This window comes from Elaeis guineensis, chromosome 10, assembly GCF_000442705.2.
Source record: "Elaeis guineensis isolate ETL-2024a chromosome 10, EG11, whole genome shotgun sequence".
Classification (NCBI taxonomy): Eukaryota; Viridiplantae; Streptophyta; class Magnoliopsida; order Arecales; family Arecaceae; genus Elaeis; species Elaeis guineensis.
The window spans coordinates 6,628,244-6,654,154 of NC_026002.2; the positions used below are offsets into that span (position 1 = coordinate 6,628,244).

A 25,911-nucleotide genomic window follows, 5' to 3' on the forward strand; every position below is an offset into this window, starting at 1 on the left:
TGGATGTCATTTCGTGCTGCTTGGTGATTTAACCCCCAATTTATGTTCTACCAGTGTTGTACTGGCGCTGAGACTTTTTCTTTTTTTCTTTTTCCTGCCTTTTTCCTCTTTTTTGGTCAATTTGATCAGGGAAAGATCTACGATCGAAAAGAATCGTTTCAAATACAAAGGGTGTAAATGAGTCAACCCAAAAGCATGCCCTTATTCTGAACCGAAATGCTCTATGGCTATGCTCTTCATCGACTGTAATCAGTCCTTTGTCATTCGTAAACTTGTTGTTTTTGAGGAAAGCATTTGCCAAGAAGCAACGCTTAACCAACATAAAAACCTTAAAATAGGAAGCTAGGGGAGTCTCCTGGAAATGGAAACGCACTCCTATTGTAAGAATTTCCTACAGCTGGAGTTCCACGGATGTGTACCGTCCACAAACTGACGAGGGGGCATTTTCACCTTTATCGAACTGTTGCAATTATAAAAAAAAAAAATTCCCTCTCACGCATGTGGTTTGGATTTAGATGATTTTAGACTTTGGAGAGCCGCGTGAATGAAAGCATAAAAGAAAATAAATAAAGATAATAAAAAATTGAACAGAGATATGTGAAGTGGGAGACCATATAAATAGGGAATTATCAATATAATTTTTTTTAAAAAAAATGGGATGAAATTATTGGTGGACCTAGTCCATCATCTCAGCAGTAGACCAGTCCAACTACAAAGGAATACTCATAGGTATGGTGTATATTACTCCGTTTCTTTTCTGAACATATTTTTTTACCATTAGATTGGTCTACGATTGAGTTGGTGGTAGGGCTGAAATCAGATTAGATATGGATCGGATACCAGCATATCCATATCCATAATTCTTTTGTCTGACGAATACAAATATGAATACAGATGTTATTTGGATTGGATATGGATCGGATACCAGCATATCCATATCCATAATTCTTTTGTCTGACGAATACAAATATGAATACATATGTTATTTGGATGTAAAAATTCACATCCATATTTGTTTTAAATGGATGCAGATATAATCCGGATACAGAAAGGATGCATATAATTATGGATAACTTGGATAATTAAACCTTATGACTACATAATTAAAGATATTACTAAATAAATAATAAATTAAGTTAATAACATATTTATATGAGTTTATATTTTTCTTACAAATTAATATGCATTATATAAAATTATGTAGATTTATAGATAGAATCGGATATTTGGAGTTGTCCCATGCGGTTCAATCGAATAAAAGTGTGATGCAAGGCTATACAGTTTGCCGCTTCAGGGCTGGCCAGGTGGCATGATCTAATGATTGATGACTGGATTCACACTATTAGTGGCTTGCATAAATAGACCACCCATTTAATAGGATTTTCTATCATCCAACTGCTACTTGCTCTCCTATCACTGTAGTTATCAGAGAAAGAATTTTTTTTCTTTGCTCGATAGTTATGAAGTCGTCACCGTCATCCATTAAGTTGGCTACGAAGAAGAAACCGAATTCCTCACGTGCGGAGTCCTCATCCAAGAGGATGAGGAGCACCCAGCCAGAACCTTCCATCTCTAACTCGTGGCAGTCTTCGATGGGGATTGGGTCGGTTGCGACTATGAGGCCGCATGTTGCTGCATCAAGGTCACCCCAGGCTCCTTCATCAGGTTGGACCCTGCCTCTCTTCGGAGGGTCGACGAGGTTTGGGATGGACCCTAGCTGCCTGGGGGCAACTGAGGGTTCACTTAAAGCTACAATGGAGGTTTCTGCCAAGCCCAAGCTCCGATGCATGAAGGAGTACAAAACCTTGACAGACTTTAAGGATAAGCTTGTCGAGGTGTCCTTAGCTGGGTTCATCCAGAGCTTCTAGGATGTAAGTCACATGTGGAGAAGACAATCTCGAAGCTAGATCTGAGGCGCCTCCACCCCAACAATAGTAATAAAGAGATCAGGGTGTTTTCCTCGAATGAAGACTAGGTTTCATTTTTTTGTATTCGTTTTTGGTGTTTTCATCTTGGCTAGATTCTGTAATAAATTTTTATTGAATGAAATACATATTTTATTATGTTTATCTCTTATTTAAAGTTTTTGCTTTTCTATGGTATTGGTGTGGTTGTTGGATTTGATTCCTAATATGATCTAATTATCACTTAGTCAGTTTTAACTTTTTGGATCAACCACATATCCTGAATCAATTAGAGTGAGTCTAATTAATTAAAGAGTCCCATTCATAATAAGACTTAGACTGGAAGTTCAACCCTAATTTGGATTAAGTCTTTAGATGAGACAAGATAGGTGCAAGTATAAATAGAGGTGGCCTGTTTCATTTTTTTCTAACTCTCAGGAGGATGAACGATTTCCATCAATCATTCACATAAAGGAGGAAGATGAGGAGAGAGAAAATCAACCATCTATGAAGGAAGATCAGATGCTCTACGGGCTACATGATCATTGTATTGACGAGATGATGGCGCAAAATATGATTTATTTATGATTTTGATTCTTGCATGAATATTGGAGCACGATCTAAGCATAAAGAAATTAAATTATCTAATATGTGATATCGGAGCTCCGGTTTCATACTTCGTATTCATGTAAAAAAAAAAATTCGATAAATTTTGATTTATTTTTAAAAAATTAAAATCATGATTTTATATTTTTCAGAATTAATTAAAGCTTAGGAAATTAAAATTAAGATTTTATTAATTTCCTGAAAAAAAATTCTTTGGGGTCGACCGCAAAGGACGCCCGCGCCGTCCGACGAACGGGGCAGCAGCCACGGCTGTGGCCATGTCAGCGACGGTTCGGGCTGCGGCGGCGTCAGGCTGTGGCGGTGGACTGTGGCGGTGGGCTGCAGCGGCCGCATTTCGTGCAGCGGCAGCCGGAACCACGGCTTCTGCCGTGGTGGTGCAAGGCGGTGGGTTTTCCCGCTGTCCTCCGGCGAAGGGGGCGGTCTGCCGCCCTCCCTTCTGGCCTCTCCGACGGCTGGGACGGCAAGGGGCGGCTGTTCGGCTGCCCGTCCGACGCATGGGGAGGCTCGGCCATGGGGGTTTCGGGACTTTGATCGGGAACAACGAGAAGAGGAAGAGGGTAAGTTTCCAACGGGTTCGGATTTTAGGTCCAACCCGAAATCCGAAATCCGGTTTGGATCCATTTAGAGAAAAGGGTATTTGTTTCAATAAACCCCTTATCAAGTTTGTATTCTGTACATGACCCTTTACAGTAATTGATTGAACTGGTTCAGGGACTTTTTCTGTCTAGTCCCTAACAAAGTAGTAAATTGCATTAAGCTTCCAGCAGTTTCGACAGACTTATTTCAAAATAACTGCTTTACAGAAAAGCCCATTTATGGTTGGGATTTATGGTTTAGTCCTAAATTATTAAGGTTTTTGGTAAAATCGCGGTATCTTTTTTATTTTACATCCGATTTGAGTGATTTTTGAACTGTTGGACTCACAATAACTTGAGAAACATTTTGATTTTATTTTCATATATAATAAAATATTTAAATAATTTATATATTATTTATTTTATAATTTCACTAGCGATTGTAATGTTCAAGTGCATTTTTGCGTAGCCCCAAAAGGCTCGGAGCACTCTATGGATTTTGGGTAGCGAAGTTATCAAGAACTAATAGTTTTCTTTCTCATTATAGTTATGAAATTGCATAAATGTGAATCTATTATAGTTGACCCAAAGGTGACCGTAATTTGATACAAAATTAACAGTAAAAAATTGACTAACTTGAATTGCATAAAAATGGAGAGTTCTACACCCAAAGGTGAGAATAATCTCAGATTTTTATAATCATGTTAGTTAACCACTGAAAGTGCAACTAATATGATGGTCACAATTTAAATATGAATTATGTGTACATGCCATAATTATTATTCTTGCTTACATATTTCATATTATTATTAGTTATGATTTATGTGATGCATGTTTTGGCATCATTTATTATGTTTAAATTTATGATTAAATTAGTTGCGACATTTATTATATGTTATGATTCTTGTCCAAAGATATTTTATAGTTGTATAGTAAGTATTATTAGCAGAATTGTGTTATAAAATCTGCATCATAATCGACGTAATTGTGAGCATATTCTTTTACTTACAGCTATGATCCCTGCTTCACTCTCGTTGCATCTATCTAACATTTAGACACTGAATGGATCAAATTATCCTAATTGGCGCGAGCAGCTTTTCATTGTTTTAGGATATCTAGACTTAGATTTGACCTTTCGTAAGTCTCAGCCTGATCCACTTACCCCCATTGGTTCTCCTGATCATAAAGAATTATGTGAAAGTGGGAGCGTTCTAATAGGTTGCCTCTTATGATTATTAAGAGTTTCATAATTAATGAATGAACTCATCTCTGAGTACCTTTTCTCTGTAAAATAATAGTTTATCAGAGCAAATAAAGTCTTAGTTGGTATCTTAATGAACAAGTTAACCTCTATAAAATATGATTGATTTTCAAGAGTGTGAAAGCACATTATGAAAATACGTGATATAGCTGAAAACTTGAATGATTTGGGTATGACGGTATCTAAAAACTTCTTTATTCAATTTATTCTCAATTCTCTTCCATCCCAGTTTATCCAATTTAAAATTTATTACAACACACATAAGGAATCATAATTAATGAATGAACTCATCTCTCAGTGTATGCAAGAGGAAAAGAGATTGAAATGGGAAGGGGTCTCAGTTATTCATGTAGTTTCACAGGAGCATCTTAAAGAAAGAAGGTGAAGATAGAAAATAAAGGATCTGACAATCTATTAAAAAAAATTCTCATAAATTAAAATATTTTTTTGTAATAAGAAAGGACGTATCAAGAAGGATTATAAAAAAAAAAGAAAATGGTTCGAAAAGAAGAGTATTCCCTTATCACTTATTTGTTTCGAAATCAATTTCATTGATGTTCCTTTTAATATTTGGTGGATTGATTCGGATGCTGTAATTTATGTTTCTAATTAATTGTAGAGATTTCTTTCAAGTCGGAAGTCAAATGATTGAGAGCGGTGGACCTTTATGAATAACCAAATGAAGTTCAAGATCATTTCAGTTAGAACCTACAGAATTATTACAGATATCGAATTTCAATTAGATCTACATGATGCCTTCTATATTTTTTTAGTATCTAAAAATTTAATTTCTTTATCAAAACTTGATTTAGAAGATTTTTTATTTATTTTTATAAATTTAAATTTTAAATTAATGAAAACTTTCATTTTAGTTGGTACTGAAATATTATGCAATGGATTATATAAATTAAATTTGGATTCTTCTTTGAACCATCTTTACTTATTTTGAATATCAATATCGAAATAAAATATAGTATTGCAAATGAGAGTTTTTCAATATTGTGGCATAGGCGATTAGATCACATATCAAAAAAAAGATGACTAGATTAGTTAAGAAAGATATTTTACCAAATCTAGATTTTAGTGATTTTGATATGTGCATCGATTGCATTAAAGAAAAATAAATTAAAAGTCATAAAAAGCATGCCACTAGAAGTCAAGAATTCTTAGAATTGATACATACTGATATTTGTGGCTATTTTACACCTTGTTTTAGAGGGCAAAAGTATTTCATCGCCTTTATTCATGATTTCTTACATTATGATTATATTTTTATGTTGCATAAAAAGTGTGAAGTTTTGGAAGCCTTTGAGGTGTACAAAGCTGAAGTAGAAAATCAATTGGATAGAAAAATTAAAGTTGTGAGATCTGATAGGGGTGGTAAATACTACGATAGATATGATGAATCTGACTGTAATCTTGGATCTTTTATCAAATTTCTTGAACAGCATGGTATTGTAGCACAGTACACTATGTCAAAAAATTCCAAACAAAATGGTGTGGCTGAAAAATATAATCATACCTTGATGGATATGGTGAGGAGTATGATTGATAATTATTCATTATCCTTGAATTTAGGGGGAGAAGCTTTGAAAATTGCTATGTATATCCTAAATTAGGTACCTAGTAATGTCGTTCCTAAAATTCTTTTTGAGTTATGGATGGGTAGGAAATCATGTTTAGGATATTTACATGTTTGGGGTTGTCCTACAGAGGCTTGACTATATAATCTATAAGAAAATAAATTAGATCCCAGAACTGTTAGTTGTTATTTATAGGATATATAGAAAGGTCAAAGGATTTTAGATTTTATGGTCCATCACACACCACTAGAATTATTGAAATTAGAACTGCTAAGTTCATTGAGGATAGTAAAAATAATAGGAGTAGTGAACCACGTAATGCAGTATTATAGAAAATAAGAGAATCTATTTCTATTACAATAACACCTAGAGATATTCCACATGAATCTATTCAACATGAAATTATGGAGTATCAATAGATGATTGATACACCACTTCTTGAACAGACTGTTAATGAACCTGATCTGATTAAAAATAATTATAACAATGATACTGAATCTGAAATATTACAGAGATCTACTAGAATTAGAAGATCAGCTATTTCAGATGATTATATTATTTGCTTACAAAAATATGATTATGATGTTGGAATGAAAGATGATCTAGTCTCATTTAAGGATGTCATGAATAGCGATGATTCTGAACTTTAGTTAGATGCCATGAAAGATGAGATGGAATCCATGATTAAAAATCAAGTCTGAAAACTTATCGAATTGCCTGAAAGATTTAAGTCTATAGGTTGTAAATGGATTTTTAAGGCCAAACGGGATTTCAAAGATAATATCGAAAGATATAAGACTAGATTTGTAATAAAGGGATTCACTCAAAATGAAGGCATTGATTATCATAAAACTTTTTCTCCTGTTTCTGAAAAGAATTCATTCAGAATCATTATTGTATTAGTAACTTATTTTGATTTAGAGCTACATCAAATGGATGTCAAGATTGTGTTCTTAAATAAAAATTTAAAGGTAGAGATGTATATGGAACAGCTTGAAGGGGTTTTAGTGCAAAAAAATAAAAGACTGATATATAAATTAAAGAAATCCATATATGGTCTTAAACAAGCTTTCAGACAATGGTACTTAAAATTTAATCATATTATTGCCTTCTTCGAATTTAAGAAAAATATTGCTAATCAATGTATATATCTGAAGGTGAGTGAGAGTAAGTTTATATTTTTGATTCTATGTGTAGATGATATCTTACTAGCCAGCAATGATTTGAGGCTCTTGCATGAAACTAAAAGTTTTCTTTCCAAATATTTGGACATGAAAGATATGAAAGATGTTTCTTATATTCTTGGTATAGAAATCCATCGTGATAGGAATAAGAGGTTACTTAGTTTATCTCAAAAGAATTATATTACTAGGATCCTAGAAAGATTTGGAATGTCAAGCTGCTCATCAAGTGAAATGCCAATTGTTAAGGATGATAAATTCAATAAATTTCAATATCTCAATAATGAGATTGAAAGAAATCAGATGAAGGATATATCCTATGCATCTATAATGGGTAGTCTGATATATGTTCAAGTATGTACTCATCCTGATATTAGTTTTGCTTTGAAAATGCTTGATAGATATCAGAGTGATCCGGATATGGACTACTGAAAAACTGTCAAGAAGATGATGCGTATCTTCAAGAAACTAAAGACTACATGCTCACTTATAGGATGACTAATCAATTGGAGGTGATCGATTATTCAGATATAGATTATGTTAATTGTCTCGATAGTAAGAAGTTCACATCATGTTATATTTTTTTATTGATTGATGGAGTAATTTTATGGAGAAGTGCAATACAACACATCATTGCCTACTCTCCTATGGAAGCTGAATATATAATCTGCTACGAGGCTTCCTCATGTGATCTATGGTTGAGAAAATTCATCTCAGGCTCAGAGTTATAGATTCTATTTTCAAGCTATTGAAAATTTATTGCGATAATTCTGTTATAATTTTTTCTCTAATAGTAGCAAGATGACCAATACAAACAAGCACATTGATGTTAAGTATCTTATTGTGAATGAGAAAATTAGTAGTCATCGGATGTCTATTGATGTATTGGTATTGCTTGTATGATAGCTGACCCTTTGATGAAATATTTAGTACCCAAAGTTTTCAAAGAATATGTAAAAGTTATGGGCAATTATCATTAGAATATTTAATGTAATAGACACTTATTTTGAGATCTCTTAATGGTTTGATGACTGCTATTGCTTCTATTTAATTGTTGTTTATATATATTATGGTTTACTTTTGTCAAAAATTAAAGTAAATAGAAGTATCATTTATATGACATAATAGTGGGACCATTATCATAGGTATTATGATTTTTGATGATCTATGTATTTCAGTATATAAAACTGGATTAAGTGAGAATTATTGATGTCATGATACATTGGAAGGGAGTATGTCAATTGAGATGTATAACTGTCACGATCTGCATTAATAGTTTTTACTTAATCAAAGTATAAAGGATCTTTCAAGAAATAGATAATTGGGCAAATTTTAAAAATGAGTGCACACTCGTCGAATCGATTTCAAAATTTTGACTCAAGATAGTTGTTTTTGAAAATTTAAATATTTTTAAAAATAAAATATTTAAAAAAAATAAAAAGTTATTTTTAAGTGATAATATAAGCCAAATGAGAGAATATTAGATTTGACTCCTAATATAACCTAATTATTACTTAGTTAGATTTAACTTTTTGGGTTAACTATATATCCTGAATCAATTACAGTGAGCCCGATTAATTAAAGAGTCCTATTCTTGATAAGATTTAGACTGAAAGTTCAATCCTAATTTAGATTAAGTCATCTAATGGGACAAGACAAGTGCAGGTATAGATAAAGGTGGCCTGATCTCTTTTTTTTAACTCTCAAGAAGGTGAATGATTCCCATCAATCATTCACATAAAGGAGGAGGGTGAGTAGAGAGAAGACCAGCCGCCTACAAAGGAAGATCAGACGCTTTGCGGGCTATGTGATCGTTGTATTGGCAAGACGATGGCACAATGTATGATTTATTTAAGATTTTAATTTTTGCATGAATATCGGAGCATGATCCAGATATAAAGAAATTAAATGATTTAACATTGGTTAGCTTTTTGCCTTGGTCAAGGGCTCAAATGGCTCAGATGGGTCATTCGAATTAGTTTTGTGCTCGAGCTAAAATCTCCCTTGACATTGTTCGAAGATTTTGCTTCATCTATATATGATGAGTGGAGTTTTGAAAGTTACGGATTTGCATGCGTGCCAGGCATTGAATGCTGATTGGCATTGCATTGCTTTTGCAAATTAGAGAAGATGATTCATCTCACCATCATGTGGCAGAAAGCTGTATAGTTTGGAAACCTGACGAGACATGCATTTAATGCTGGTACCTACTTTTCAGAAGGTGTAGCTTTTGAGGTCTTTATGGTGGCGACCTTTGTCACGAAACCGGTCAGATGTTTGAATTCAACTGGGTCTGTCCCTTTTATAAGTTGAAGCTTTACTATCTGGGCTTGGTATTGCCTTGTTATCTTCTTCAATGTTGTGGTGGAGCTATCTTATCGAGTGTCAAAACTTTTCTTCAACTTGGGAGATCTCTTCCTCCCTTCGATCAATTGCTGGGTGCTTCGAAGGGGTGCTTCAGTGGGCATCTTGCTTTGAAATAGGAGGTATTGAAAAATCCCACTACTTCGGTTGAGGAGTTGCAGAGGCGACCATCGAGGCTCTTATCATCTTATCCTCTACAGTCTGGTCTTAGATCTTTTCTAGAGGGCTTATTTCTTCTCTCACCCTGAGCTACTTTTCAACCTTCCCTAGAGGTGCATTATAAAGGTGAATGGGTTTCCAAAAGGGAAAGCGCCCATGCCATCGTCGATGTCCTTTTGAGGATGGCCGGTGAGTGTCATAAGATAGGGAGTCTCACATTCTTCATCGAGGATTGCATCGACTCAAAGTTTGGCTTGTGCCTCGAGGGGCGTTGGTTGGGCCTGAGCTTTATATTTCTTCTTTTTTGTTGTAACGAGCTTCACTCGATGTAATGAGTTTTCTGTAATGTATATGAACCTTCTAAAGGAAGTATTTCTTTCACTAATGCTCTCTTTGGGGTCCCATCTAACACTTCTCCTTTATTTTTTGGGATGAGTCGACTCTTCTCTGGTAGTTGTCGTTGGCTTCTACTGGCAGCATAGGATCTCCAAGGGGTCAATCTCTGTTAGCTTCAGTGGGTCATGTGGCTATAGTGGCCCACCTATGGCTACAGTGGACCATGATAAATTTTTTGAGGGGTGATTCCGATTGGCTATAGTGGGTCATCCGTGGTTACAGTAGGCCATATTGGATTTTTTAAAAATTTACTTCGGTTGGCTATAGTGGGCTACTTGTGGCTATAGTGGGTAATGTTGGATTTTTCAAGGATTTATTTCAGTTAGCTATAGTGGACCATATGGCTACAGTGGACTACGTTAGATTTTTTGAAGACTTGCCTCGGTTGGGTATAGTAGGTCATGTGGCTACAATGGGCCATCCGTGGTTATAGTGGGCCATCTCAGCTATAATGGGTCGTGTGGCTATAGTGAGCTATTCGTGACTATAGTGGATCATGTTGATAGCTATAGTAGGCCATATCGACTATAGTGAGCCATCCACGGCTACAATGGGCCACATTGATGGCTACTGTAAATCGTGTGGCTACAATGGGCCATCGTGACTACAATGGGCCACATTGATGACTACAGTATATCACGTAAGCCTTTCGAGGCTACTTTCGAGTATACCATCGCTGGGGCTGCACCTCGTTGGACATGTCCTTGGTTCTAGCCTTTCCTCTTTTGGGTTGGCTAGTAATTTTATCCTTCAGACAATATTGTAAAATAGAGTATCATATAAATTTTTATTATAAGGGAAAATCATATATACATTATAATTGGCTGTCATCGACAATGCGATGATGGTGCCATTAACTTTCCTTAAAAATTAGAAAGGAGAGTGATGTCCCCCCCAAGACGCCATTTCCTTCCTTTCTCTAATTTTATCTTCTGCCCCCAATGCCTCCGGTTGAGGTGGAGATAGCATTGATGATGCTGATCGTTGGTCGGTTATTATTGTTCTCCTTATCGAAGGCTTGATTTTGCTGCTTCCACACACACATATTTGCTGAGGTAACTATTGCAGATTAAAGCCTCAATCTCATTTTTGAGCTGGTGGCACTCCTTGGTGTCATGGTCGTGGTCACGATGGAAGCAACAGTACCTCTTTTTTATTTTTGAAAAAACTATAACACTTTTTCATTCAAATTATTTATATATTTTATTTTATCTATACTATTAATCCTATACCATTAAGTTTTATTACTAATATTTAATTTTAGTACATAATTTTCATAGTTATAATTAAATAGTTAGAATTATCTTTTTTTTCTCTATTTATATTTATTATTTTTAATTAACTACTTATATAAAATTAATTAGCTATTTTTAAATTAAATTATAATTAATTAATTATTTTTATAATTAATATATATAAATTAATTCATTAATTATTAATATAAAAATCATTTATTTAATTCAATTAAGTTAAAAATAAATATTTATATAATTTTTTATTTAATTATAAATTATAAAAATATAAGTTTATATGTTGGTTACTTATTTAGTATAAATAAGTGCCATAAGTTGATATCAATAATTTTTGATCAAAGATTAATTTAATAAAAATATTATACAAATATCATTCATTCACCCTTTCATTTCTCTTGCACGAAATAGAAGACAAAATTATTCCTCTTCTTCATCCATTCTTCCTTCGTTATCTATTTTGTCTCCAATCCATTCCTCGTACCAAAGAGAAGATAAGAGATCAGGATTATAAAGGCGTCTGTTACACGACAAACCAAGAGAAAAAAAAAACATCTTTCATTGAATAGTAAAACTATCTAATGGACCTCCTGAACCATTAGAACGATGATGATAACTTTTCCATGGTCATTAGTATTGCTCTAAAGAAAAATATTTTATGCACTACTCGTGACGTAGAAAATCTGACATAGTGCACCACTTCATCCTATTAGACACCGCTTTTCAATACACATTTAATGCTCGTAGTTTTGCTTTTTCATTTAAAATTTTGAATGACAAAAATATTTTTCTGTTTTGATAAAATTATGATATTTAAGATGAAAATTATGATATTATGAGTCAAAATTATGATATCATGTGACAGGATGTCATAATTTTGATCCACAATATCATAATTTTCATCTTAAATGTCATAATTTTATCAAAACATTATTTTTGTCATTCAAAATTTTATAAAAACGATAATTTTACTGGATGAAAATGTTCTTCTGTTGTGATAATTTTGACGTAAAATATCATAATTTTTACTTTAAATATCATAATTTTATCAAAATAGAGAGATATTTTTATCATTTTAAATTTTAAATAAAAATAAATTATAAATATTAAATATATATTAAATATATATTAAAAAATAATTTAATAGAATAAAAACAGATTTTTTACGTTGGAGGCAGCGCACAAAGAATTTCTCTTGCTCGATGCTGTCCAGCCCAAGAAGCAAACCACCGCGTAAACAACCTGGCGGGCCGCTCCAAGTTAGTTCAACCCTATGGTGCCCGTGCTTGTGAGCTTCGCATTTGTAGGGGAACATGGAGGGAAGCGACGTTCTCGCACACTACTCCCGGAACAGTTTCTTTTCTCCCATTCCATCCTCCGCACCCCCGCTTGAATTGGGGATGGAGACCTCGCCCCGAAACCTCGAAATAAGCGCGCTCCTGCACCAGACGGTTTCCTCCCTCCCCATCCTCCGCCCTTCGCATCGGATCGCGGACCGACGACGTTGCCTCTCTTTCGGTCTCCCTTTCTCCGCATGCGCGCAGTTAGGTTTGGAAAGCTGGAATTTTGAGCCTCGGTTTGGATTTCTGTGAAGGATTGCTTCTTTGGAACGTGATGAGGTTACTGTGAGGGAAATCGATTGGAAAGAGCCCCAGTACCTTCAGTAGTAGAGATGGCATCACCTGTCAAGTTCTTGTTTGCTCTTCTGATTCTTTGCGCCGTGGGATGGGCCATAGCCTTGTAAGTTTTTTAAAAGCATCTTATTTTTCACTTCAAAACCTCATAAAATTCTTCCACCTTGGTCTAATTTGGATTCTAGGCTACAAAAATTGTTGCTTTTTTTTTGGGTGAACTTTTGTTACACTACGAAGAAACAAGGAAAAAGTTGAGTTTTCCCCCCTCTTCCTCAAAACCTAATTCGTAAAAGATATTTCCTGGGCTTTGTAGCTCCGTAGTTAGAAGAATATACAGATAATGCTGTTGATTTGAGCTTTTAACTTCAAGCTATTGTTCGATGATACCAGCGCTAATCATGTTCCAAGGCACGGGAATCACTTTCTTGTCCGTTCTGATTAGTTCGGATTTGAGTAGGATCGGTTCTTTCCTACATGCATGGAACCGCGGCGTTGGACCCAAGTCAAAATGGTGATGGTGAGTCATTGGAGTACTTGAGTTTCGGACTTACAGTGCACTTTCTGCCAAACATATGATTAGGAGTGGTCATATCTGCACGATCTGGACTTATAGTGAAGGAAAGAAAAAACCGTATCATTTGCCCTTGAAAACCATCAAGTTTGCAGATGCTAAGTTCTCCTAGTTTATGTTTGCATAGATTAGAGAAGCTACAGGAGTGAACCCTAGGTGAAGAGTTCTGATGCATGACAAAGATTCCGAGATTACTGCTGTAAGCTGTAGGAGACTGGACCTCTTGCTGACTTTGTGTAGATGACAGATATCAAGAGGATAGCTCAGAAACCAATTGAGCTATTGACACAGACATAGAGACCTTAACAGGTACAAGTAGTGCCTATAAAAGAATTGAATTTTGAAGCTCAAGTGGTCTTGATGTTTTCTCTACCAAATTAAAATTGGGTAAAATTTCATGTGAAAGTGTGAGATCAGTTGATGATAGTTTATGTGCTTAGGTATCATATAATGTTAGCCTTGTTGGAGGAAAGGGATATACTCAGTATTTACTCTATCCCACCAATGAATTAAAGTTCCCATTGGCACAAACTGGCATGTAGCTAGCGCCTTATTGACAAGCAGCATGTCTGCATGTCCCCTCTTGGCTGTGATGTGTCATTGCATGAAAAGCATTGACATGACATGATATTGAATTGCGTCGGTGGTTATGACTTAAAACATAGTTAATACATGCCCATTGTTGGAGATTTTCTGGAAGACCATCTTTGGTGCAACATTGTATGGATGACTATGATTTACATCCTACTAGGATAGTGATAGATATTTGACAAGGGATATGCACAATGATGTGATAGAAGTAGAACACAATTTTCTTTACACTGAAATAACCAAACTATGTTTGTTGTCGTTGGGGAGTCGAGCTGGCTCAAGCCACTGAGTTGGAGCTGAAAGAGAGTGATGCTGCGGGACAGCTGGTCGAGACCTTCGAAGTTGGGCACTGGCATCGGATTCTCGGTCAGTCAGCTGAGTCAGATCTTGCAAAACCACAAAAATAAAAAAATTCTCACACTGGGGGTTTCTCCATGGATGGACCTTCTGATGCCTAAGTCAGTCTCCCGCAAAAGTAAATAGAAAAGATCCGAGCTATAGATAGAGATGTATGGTGGTGTCGAGTATAAAATATGGAAGATCAATATAGGATAAAAGAGAATGAAAGATGGAGAATGCCATTTAGAGAATGGAGATCTCGGAGGTGGAGTAGGGAGAACTCGGAGTTCTGTGGAGTTGGATTCCAGTTCGTATGGAGTTTGTCTTTGTGAGCGGGCATGCGAAGTAAGTATTTATTTATCCGGAGTGTCTCGAAAAGTAGAGTTTTATAGACGAAGATGGATACATGTTGTCTTTTGGAATGTACACCATCCACTGGAGAGTAGTGATTGTGGAGACTTGCTCTGGTTGTTAAGGAATGACGGTTTGCACATTCAAGAGTTGTTGAGATTATGGATCTCGCTTCGTAGAGAGGAAGTGGAGCAGCGAGCGGGCAAACCATCTATCGTCTTGCAGGCAGAAAGCTCTAGAACTCCTCCAACATGATTGTAAAAGTCCACATGGCAGAAACTGGCCGATTGCTCTGTCATCTTCTACAAGGATATGTATTGGGCTATCATTGGATCACCAGCACCACGATGGATGGTCCATCCTAGGGTGTATCACTTGTCCCCACTTCCAAGACTAAGGCATCTTTTTGGCTCGGGCGAAGCAAGTAGAGAGAGTTCCTATGTTTGCTATAGCATTGGCAGTCATGATGGATGTTGAGGCTTCGGACTCTAAATCTCTGAGATTGATACTGATAAGAGTCTTCGAAATGAGGTTATGTCGAGGCATATCCTTTAATTGTTGCAGGCTTGATTTCAATGCTTTGACTGGAGCACTGGACGAGGGAGGGAGCTTTGACGTCATGCGCTGCCTGAGCTGTACCTCAAAGGGCCATAGGTTGGATGTGCGCATTTATGGGAGATGTGCGCTCGCCTCCACTTTCTGAAAGGACATTATGAAGTGCGGATTTTCCAGCACAATGATTGGATATTTTGATAGTGCCAATTTGGAAGGTGTTTCGATATCCAACGAGGTGCCGACATGCGTAAGACAATTGGACCATCATTTGAATTGCCACTATCATCAAGCGGTGCTAAAAATGGTATAGGAGAGGTGGATACCACTCACCTTGCCTCTCACTTGCAAGGATGGAGTTGATCTAGCTGGATAGAGGAGCATTGTGGTAGTCGTCATCGTCAGTCATCTTCTTTCCTTGGTCTAGGATTTTCGGTAGGTTTGTCTTCTTTGTTGTCTTTCTTCCCCTTGATCCTTTCTTTTTTATTCATCTCCATGGCTTCTCCTCTACAAAAATCAATAGGATAGGGACCCATTGATCTGAGGTCTCTTGCCCATGCTTCTGAGGATTTTGCCTAGATGCACCTGGGGTTCATCTGATGCGTAGTCGTTGATAGCACCAAAAATAACTCTACTCACTACGTAGGTAGGATGAGTCGAGATCGTATCCTCAGGGACCTTGGGCTAAGTTGAGATTGCAAGGTAAAAGAAAGAAGCGTTGTTTTTGATTTAGAAAATAAATTATCGTAAAATTGAGGTAATTAAAAAAAATAAAGAGCTCGGAAGTTTTGAATTAATTTGCACTAGCAGAGTTGTATCTCTTTTTTTAACTAAATAGATGTGATTAATCTTAGGAAAAATACCTGTCTTTCCTCGGCACGCTCCGTACCCGTAGATCACGGCACGTCTCCGGAAAGTACTAGGTAACCAACTCTTCTTTCCTCGGCACGCCCCGTATCCGTAGATCACGACGCGTCTCCGGAAAGTAAAAGTTGTTCCTAATATTAATCTAACAAGAAAGCATAAATAAAAGCATATGATAGGGAGCAAATAAAGAACTCATGACAATTTAAATAAAAAGCATAATCTTTATTGCATATAAAGAAATACAGGAAAGTTTAGAACAATAAACCATCTCTGTGTCGTTACAAAATTTCTTCTCCACTCCCGAGACTGCTAGCCTAGCTGCTCATGAAGTAGTCCCTTTCTATTCCTCTATGCAAGGCTCTAGAAGAATTTCTGGGCTCCCCCTCCAATGAGAGTACAAAAGTCTTTTTATAGGTGTTAGGAGGGAGGAGTTTTACATGATTTTCCGATGTGGGACTAAAAAAATACAAATCTTTCAAAACATTTCTAAATATTATTTTTTTCCTTATTTTGAACTTGTCTGCAGTGCGCCCACACCCGCGTCAGCGCCCGTCCCGCGTCCACGCCCGTGCCCGTTCCCGCACGTCCACGCCGCGTCCCGTTCCGCACGTCCACGCCGCGTCCCTGCGTCCACGCCCGCGTCCACGCGCCAGTTTTCTTTTGTTTTGAATCAATGTGAAACCGCCCAAACTTTTGAATCCACGTGAAACCGCCCAGCCTTTGAATTCACGTGAATCTTTCTTTCTTTTTTTTTATATATTCCAAAAAGAAACAAAAGTTCCTTCATAATGACATCTATATCCTTTTTGGATTCCTTGCATAGTATCTTCATTTTCTATAATACCGGATGCATCTTTCTTTTATTTTAATTTTATTTTAAGTCCAATTTTCTTCAAACTTGAGTCTTTTTGATCTATGAATTGGACTCTTTGTATCGGCGATCACCTTTCCTGTAAAACATAGAAAGAAACATTAAATTCTTAATAAATAAGATAAATTAAATATAATTTTTTAATTTAAAATACTTAACTTAAGTGTTTATCATCATCACAATTTGGACACCATTAAATCTATCTTGGAGGAAGATGATCTAGGCAGATCTGGAAGGAGTACGGGATCCCGGATAGTATAGTTCTTGAAGTGCCTAATATCTTTGGCAGGATGACTTCTTATTAAGGGAGCCTTACACGAGGAGGCTCTAAAGGCCAGCTTCCCCACCCAACTCATCCCCAATGCCTCGTAGATGATAGTTGGGGACAAAAGATAGTTAAGCATTATATCCTTGTCTTGGGCAAGGATTGGCCACGGTGATAGCGAGCGCAATAACATACATGGCTGCAAGGAGAGGAGAGAGCGAGAGAGTGGTGTGATCTCATGAGGGCTGGTGGGGAAGGTTATATAGCTATTGAAGTTGTTGGATTTGGAGGAGTCATCCCCCTCCATCTTGAACAGGGGCTTTGCCCAGACTGAAAGCAGGAGTAGGCTGTTCTGGGCATCACTTCGACACTAGGCCGCGAGCCAAAGGCAGGGCCACGTCCAAAACCCTCCAAGCCGGTCAATGGACCAGTCGACTAGGCCTATATCAGGTTAGGCCGCCTATAGGTTGGGCCTCCTAGTGGTACCCATGCTGGTTTTCCATTGGAATGGTATGGTACTGCTGGTATTGTCCTGTTCCGACAGCATTTGATTCCTTGCTTTATATTCTTGGTCCACATTTTATTTGAAACAATACTTTCTCAATTTACCAATTAAATCACGAAACAAGGTATGCAAAAAAGGAAAAAAAACTTCTGCGAACTTATTTCTTTGGTGTATGGATTTGCTACTTTACTTATTAAAGAATTATAGTAAAGACAGGATGATTTTGACCTTCAAATCCTTGCTTCCTCTGAGGAGATTGAACCACACATTTGGGGCTCTGATAAATGATGCAAGAGGAAGTGGTAGCTATCATTATCATCTGACCCTCACTAAAACATCAGATAGTATCAATGACTTGAAACATTATGATCATGACTTATTAGAATTTTTAGCATGCATTTGTTATCAAATGGTGGTTGTTAAGTGTTCTATGCGGTCAATGACAATAGGTCACCTCATATGGTAGTTCCAAAAACCAGACCATGGCAAAAGCGTATCGTACCATGCTTGGCCATGATATCCACAGAGCTGTAATTATTCCTGGAATCCTCTTGTAAAGGATGCATATAGTCTTTTTCATATTCTCTATATTTCAGCAAACAATGCAGTTTTCAACAAATACAATGACGATCATGCCCCTAAATTTTCTCTTCTTAACCATTATCTGCTATTTTTGAACTTAAGCAAGCCTGTCGTGATGACAATTCGTTCATAACTTGACAGTGTTTGATCAATCAACCTTGAGTATAAATGGTACATATTTATTGCTTATATAGTAATTACTAGCCACAAGAAATATTGCACTGTATTACCCTGCTTCCATTTATTTTGACCTGTATCTGTAATCCAACTTGATGTCTGGTTAGCATGTTTCTTCTTAGAAGTTATGTTCCTATGAGTGTTTTGCTTTCCTTAGAAAATCAGAACATATACCCTTTTAATCTAACCTTTAGTAATGCTTCTTATTTCAGATTTGCTGCCAGGTTGTTAGCTTGGTTTCTGAGCCGGATAATGGGTGCATCTGTTGGTTTTCAGGTTGCTGGATGCCATTGTTTAAGGGATATTACTGTGACACTCAGAAAGGTTTCCCACTAAAACTATCAAACTACTCCAGGAAAGACAATATTATTGTATATGATTACTGTATCCATTTATAGCACTCAGTTTTAGATACTTGTAGTCATTTTAACAGAATCTTCTAGGGGAAATGGATCATATTGTTGATACATAGCTCTATGAAATTCCATCATTCTCAAGTTCATATCTCAACTTAAAACTAAAAGCTTTATGGATGTGCACATACACTGAATAGGTGCAGAACAAGAAAAAGTGCAAGTTTATTAGCATTGAGCTCTTCTTTATTCTTGAGGAATAGGTCCTTCCTTTACAAGTTGCTACATAGATTATGGTCCGGTGCTAGAATGGTGCTACAGGCCCTTTATACAAACAAAATCTAAAACAAAGGCAGATCAAATATGTTATTGATGTAAAATTATCATTAAAAATACTTTTCATAAATAATAATATGTACATTTGTAGTAGTGTACTAGATTCACCTGTTTACATATTCATGTGTGTACTGATATGTGTCTATCGAATATTATAGTGTGAAAGCCTTCATCTTTTGTTGCATGGCCATGCATGGCCACAGATGCCATTACTTGAATTATAACATGATTTTCTTAGACTGTATGACTGACTCAAGTCACTCTATACATTTCCTCTCTCCACAAGTTCTTACATGCTTACAGCTTAGTTCTTGTTTTGTCTTTAGGAGTGACAAACAAGACAAGTGTAATACCCAAAAGACTGAATGTATCAATGGAGTTGCCGAAAAGTAGGAGGATCTTTGATCAGACAGCTGATGACAGCCATGAGCCATCCATGCTTCTCTCACATGTTAGCTCATGCCAACATGAGTAATTCAGGCTCCTTGGGCCAAACAACTGAACCCATGTCTTCACTCTCCACAATTCTACAAATACTATTACTTCCATCTTATTTCAATATCTCCCTCTTCTCTTTTCAATGTACAGTAAAAAGGTCCTCTGAAAAGTGGGATTATTTGACAAGTTACATAAGTAGTAAAAAAGATCAATAATGAGTGAGGTTGTAGCAATCCATTCTTCCTCTCACTTGGGTAAATGTATTTTAAATATACTTAAAGGAGTTGAATAACATTTTTTATGTCCACGTCATGCATCTCTGTTATCTTCTTTCCACAGCTGAATCTTTTCAACTGGTAATGAGTGAACTGTGACTTTATCTTATGCCACACATACAAAATCAAAAAGATTACTAGCAAGATCACTTTTATGAGTCCTTCGTTGCCATTTGTTGCATGGAATGCATGATAAATACACATTTACTCTGTTGACTTAATGGTTTTTTCATAAATGTATTTGGCAATATAATTGAAAATCCATGTGCTTCTATGCAGAAAAAAACATTTACATTGACAATTTGTCAATGCTTTTTATAGTAGTAATGAATAGTCATTTTAAGTTTTATATTTTTGTTGTATTTTATATGTGGTGCACATGCCAGTGATGAAAATCTGTTCTATTTTTCAGGGTGCTGTTGAATATCTATCCATTGGTGAAATTAAAATTGTAGTTATCTTTGTCTCTTGGAGTCCAAAGTTGCAATTCTTAATAAGTGATGTGGAAATTGTTTTAAGGCCTACTGCAAAAAGCATTAAGAAGAGTAAACCTAAAAGATCACGTTCGGCAGGAAGAGGAAGGTGGATGATCTTGACTAACATGACAAGATTTTTATCGGTTTCTGTGAGGGAACTAATTTTGAAGGTTTGTTTTTGCTTATGAAACGGGATCTTGTTGAAAAATGCATGCCATCTCTTATATATTAATAACATGGTTTGCCCGGTGCCACAACCGAAATGCATCATCTAAGCATGCTACTGCACATGATAGAGTTGGTCCATTCAAATAAAACTCTCCACAGAGTCTTAGTAAGAAAAATTGAAAAATTCCCATGCTCTGCTGATTGTACTTTTTGCACTTTTTTCTTGAATTTTGCTTTCGTTGTCTTGTTCTCATGAGGAATGTGAAAAACAAAGGATCCACATTTTTCAGGATTCCTGTTATGTACTGTTCTCCTCATATGTGACCCACTAAAGGCATTGATATTTATTTATTTTTCCCTCCTCATCAACCGCATGGTCCTTGCTCTGTGGCCTTTTTCCAAACAATTCTGAATAGCTTCCTAGCCTGATTTTACTATAATGTTGTTTCAATTTTTAATATTTCAGCCAGGAATCTGATTTGATTTTAGGTGCAGTTTTGAAGTTGTGCATTTGTGTTTGCCAGGTGATATCTTCCTCTTTACATCACAAACATTGGGATTGGTAAGATCTAAGATGTTATTCGTTTGGGATAATTTCTTGTTGTTGTCAGAGGTTTAATTGGTATCTTTTGATTTGGTGTTGCCCAAAACCGGGGTGCATACTGCGTACTGCCCAATTTTGGGTTGTACCATGATAGAAAGTGAGAAAAAGAGCTTGGGAGCTATGTTGATATGGGGTGCATATCGTACCACACTAACATGTACCACATCAAACCAGCAATATACTGGTATGATACCCTATATCAAGATTGTTGACCTTACTAAAACCTTCCTGGTTTTGCACCGGTTCGGTATGTTTTGCCGTAAACCAGGTAATTTAGGACAGTTTGATGATAACTTGGTCCAGCTGTTGGATAGTAAGTTACAATTGATTAAGATCCTAACTTTCCAATAATAGACATTTTCTTTGATTCTCCTTTTCATTGCTCATCTTTATTCTGTTTTGGATAACTCCATCCATTTGAAAGGTTATTAGCAAGCCTTCTAATGGCATACACCTCTTTCTTAGGTTCAACGCACACTTTTCATGGTCTACGCTACAACTTGTACTGTTTGCTATGGTTTATGCTTATATATTTGATAATGGATGCTTTTGCTATGTAAGTCCTTGTCATTTGACCTCCTAAACATTTATAATCAAAACCCTAGAATCACAAAAATGACAATTACATGACTTATGTGACGAGAGGAAGATATTCTCCAAGGTGAAATGAAGTTATACCATCATTGATCATGTGATCCTCTTTGAAATCCATGTCAAGAGCACTCAATTCTTCCTTAAAAATCTTTATCAACTCAAAGAAGTATGTCACATGCAAGCAGATTAACAAGTCATTCTACTTAATTGATACGACAATCCTAGTCAATATGTTTATCAACATCAAGAGTAACTAGCACACCCTCCTTTTGCTTTTGTAGTTTTCCATGTGAAGTAGGTAAAGATGTAAACATTTATTACTTTAGCTAGAAGAAATATAATTTGAGTAAGAGGCCTCTTTATGATGTGATCCTACTTCATCTTTATTAGCATTAGGAAATTGTTCTAGAAACCTACCATAATGGTGACATGATTCATGCTCAGGCAAAAGAAACAATTGGACACAAATTTTGTAGGCCAAGAAAGTGCCTACAGGTAAGAGATTTGCTTGATAATTGGAAAAAATTTCTTAATAAATGGGAATGAAAAGTTAGAGTAAATGATATAAAGACTAAGAAGGTCTTAACTAAGGTTGGCCGAACTGGTACTGGGACCCATACCTGTCAGCCACGGGGATGGTACGATAAGGTGTGCCAGTTCAGATCCAGTATGCCAATTTCTTTTTTTTTTGAGTTTTCTTTTTTTTAGGCCCTCATATTCCTTGATCAATTTTTTTTTTTGTTTCTTGAATGATTTTTAGCCTAAATTAATATTTATTGATGTTTTTCGGTATTTACATCATTCCAGTGCATCCTAAACGATGCTTCTTGATGTTTTTAAGCGATCTTTCTATGTTGGCATGACCTTACCTGAAATAAATTAAAAGAGATGCTCTACGTGGATCTTAAGTCTTGGAAGGTGGAAGCCAATGGTGGTGGTGGTAGGTTTGTAAAAGGTGTCGTTATCTATAAGGATGATTTAATGGCAACAAACTAAATGATGTTTGTTAATGTTTTTGAGTGATCTTTTGCATCAACGTGGCAATACCTGTAGTAAATTAAAATAGCTACCCTACGTGGATCCCAAGTCTTGGAAGGTGGAAGCCAACTATGGTGGTGGGTTTGTGAAAGGTGTCATGATCTATAAGGATGATTTAACAGTAGTACCAATGTCCGTAATCTTGATGAATCCTCATATGCACAAATCATTTAATAAGATACAATACATAAAATGATACAATCATTGCTTGTATTTAAAATATATATATACCGAGATCTAAAATGTCTTCAAGTGTCGATGTTACTCATAGATGTTCGGATTGTTTGCATAGTTAGGAGGCACATCAGCCCGTCTCTCTAGCCAAGTGCCATTGTAGTCCTATATGCTCGTCTTATAAGGTTGCACATTGGATTATAACTAATTTCAGATCTCTTACTAAAGCTCTAGCTTTGAGAGGTGTCCTCCAACTAATAATATAGCTATGGACGGGCCCATCTGAATATGTAGGTGATAAAATCCAATCTATAAAATACTCCAGACTACATAGGATAGTAGCCACTGGAAGATATCTTGAACGCATCATACCCATATCTGTATAGAACTATAGATCATAAGTTGCTTGTCGCTGCAGGTAATAGGATCTAGTATACGACAAGTGAACCTGATATGTCCATAGATCCTACTCCATGTATGAGATCATCTACAATTGCATTGTGTCCTAAACGATCTCGAGGAGCTCGTCTCTTATATGCAATCGTATCTGTACGGGCTCTACTAGCTTGTGTATTGTGGTCTCTATTCCATGTGGCATGCATAAATTAGGGCTTACTGGTTAATCAAAGATCACCCGCTACTATATCTCATAAATGATGGTCTCATATCCTCCACTCCATCCTTGGCCATTAGATATGTGACCATCAGAACTGTCATCGCTGCTCTTTCTAGTCTCTGAATTTGAGTGAACTAACTTCTTTACTTTCGTGATTGGGATTGCAACTGCCTTTTCTATTCGTTTGAGGCCGTGCTGAGCAGTTGCCAACCTTTCCAACCCTTTCCTCGTGCCCCTCTCTAGCTGGCTATGTTATGAGGATAGATATCGTCCTGTTGTTTGAGATGACCGAATAGCATGTTGGCCTCATCTAAGCATCTCTCGATCATATTTCTAGGAGAATGTCTCGGATATGGAGTCACATAATCAATGGCACCTCAATGATCCCTTTGGCTATGGCTGATCAGCTGGAAGCCAGCATGGAATATTACGATCTGTCCATTGCTCTGCATCCACCCTAGTCTCGTTACCTATAAAAATTGCCCAATCATGGAGGCGATCTTGGCTCATCAAGCTCTGACTCTTACTGCTAACCCACAAGCCATCCAATTATGGGATCTTCGTCATCCTGAACAAAAGCATTCGCATCGGATTCATGTATGTTAGCTCAACTTCCTCCTGAATACATTTCAGCCTCAACCTCAGATTGTAATGACCATATACATTTCAGTTAGTTGCAAACTTATTATCCAGCAGCCTTAATACCAATTGGTAAATTGTTCACCTTATTTCAAATCCTGGAATGGATTTATATGATTTTCTTGTTGCTTTTGCTTTTAAGGAGTTGATATCCTATGTTTATTGAACTAAATGTATCAGTTGAGCTTATCATAAGATTTGCTCTCTTCCTATGTAAGCTCCATATAAGGAGCAAGATTTTATGTCCTGGGGGCTGGGGGTGTCCCAGCCATTTCATCCCTTTTTTATGAGAAAATGGGACTGGGATGGGATTGGGACTCTGAAGCCCATCCATATAGGGTAAGAAGAAAAAAGAGGAAAGAAAGGAGGATGAAAAAAGGGAAAAAATGAAAGGAAAAAAGCAGAAAAATGAAAGAAAGAAAGGAGGGGAGAAGAAAAAGAAAGGAAGGAAAGAAGGAAGAAAGGAAATAGAAAGAAGAAAAAAAAAGGAAAAAAGAAAGAAAGAAAGGGATCAGAAAAGAAAGAAAAAAGGAAAGGAAGGAAGGTAGAAGAAAAAGAAAGAAAAAAAGAAAGACAAAAAAGGACAAAAAAGAAGGAAAGCAAAGAAAGAAGAAGGGGAGAGAGATGGAGGATATCTATCGGGTTGGTTGTCAGGATGGGACGGGATGGGGGGGCATCCCATTCCATGGAGATACCAGGACATCTCTGTCCCACATGATTTAAAACCTTGATAAGGAGCCAATTTAATTTCTAGAGGTTAGAGAGTTTTGATATCTGATTGTTTCTATATAACAAGCGCTGAGCTATAACTGGATAATTTCTGTCAGGTGAATGAGGAACCAAATCTTCTTTTCTCCTGATATCTGTTCCTGATATCTATTTACCTTGGAACTCATCTTCTACTCTCTTCCATTTAATGTTTTTAGAGCTCTTCATAAATTGATGTCATATTGGTTATATTCCTTAAAGGGAAAGCAATTTCATTCCTTTGAGACATGTTTCAACTTAGGGAGTTCCTATTCTTCAGAGCAAGTTAATTCCTCGGAGATGAGTCAAGTCTTCTGTCTTTCTAAGTCATGAAACGAAGAGGTTGGAGGAAATGAGAGATTACAAATAGCATAACTAATGGTTGGAGGATATTGGGTGACATTTTACTTCTCTATAGAACAATTAAAAAAAAAAAAGAAGAATTGGATGAGAACTGTGTAGAGCTCTTTATTTTGATGAAATTATACTCAAGATTCTAATAAGTTCACTTCCAATAGATAAAATGGAGGTAACCTTATTTTCGTTTCTAAATTTCCTAATGCTGATAAAGATGAAGTAGGATCACATCACAAAGAGGCCTCTGGTGTTCAATGTTTCGTGGCAAGCTCCACTGCCTAACGATGCATTGTTCTAGGATTTGATGCAGATTTAAAGCACTGAGTATGAGTTTGGAGCCAATCACGAAATGTTCTAAATTTTTTTTGGCTCAAATATTCATCTAGAAAGCCAAATGACACTCATATGGTATAAAAGCTTTCAAATTAAAATTTAGATTTCAAAATAAATCTGCAATCAAATTGTGCAATTGAGAAACATGTTTAGATTCC

At 36.4% G+C, this 25,911-nt stretch overlaps 1 protein-coding gene across 1 annotated transcript in view; it reads left to right on the top strand.

Annotated features, from left to right (window-relative positions):
* Positions 1-12,512: 12,512 nt before the first annotated feature.
* LOC105053497 (protein SABRE) overlaps positions 12,513-25,911 on the top strand; it is an 88,483-nt gene continuing 75,084 nt past the window's right edge. The window contains 3 exon segments of the mRNA XM_073244117.1: positions 12,513-13,040; positions 18,818-18,929; positions 20,420-20,653. Of these exon segments, the coding sequence (XP_073100218.1) occupies positions 12,973-13,040; positions 18,818-18,929; positions 20,420-20,653 (414 nt within the window). The 5' untranslated portion in view covers positions 12,513-12,972.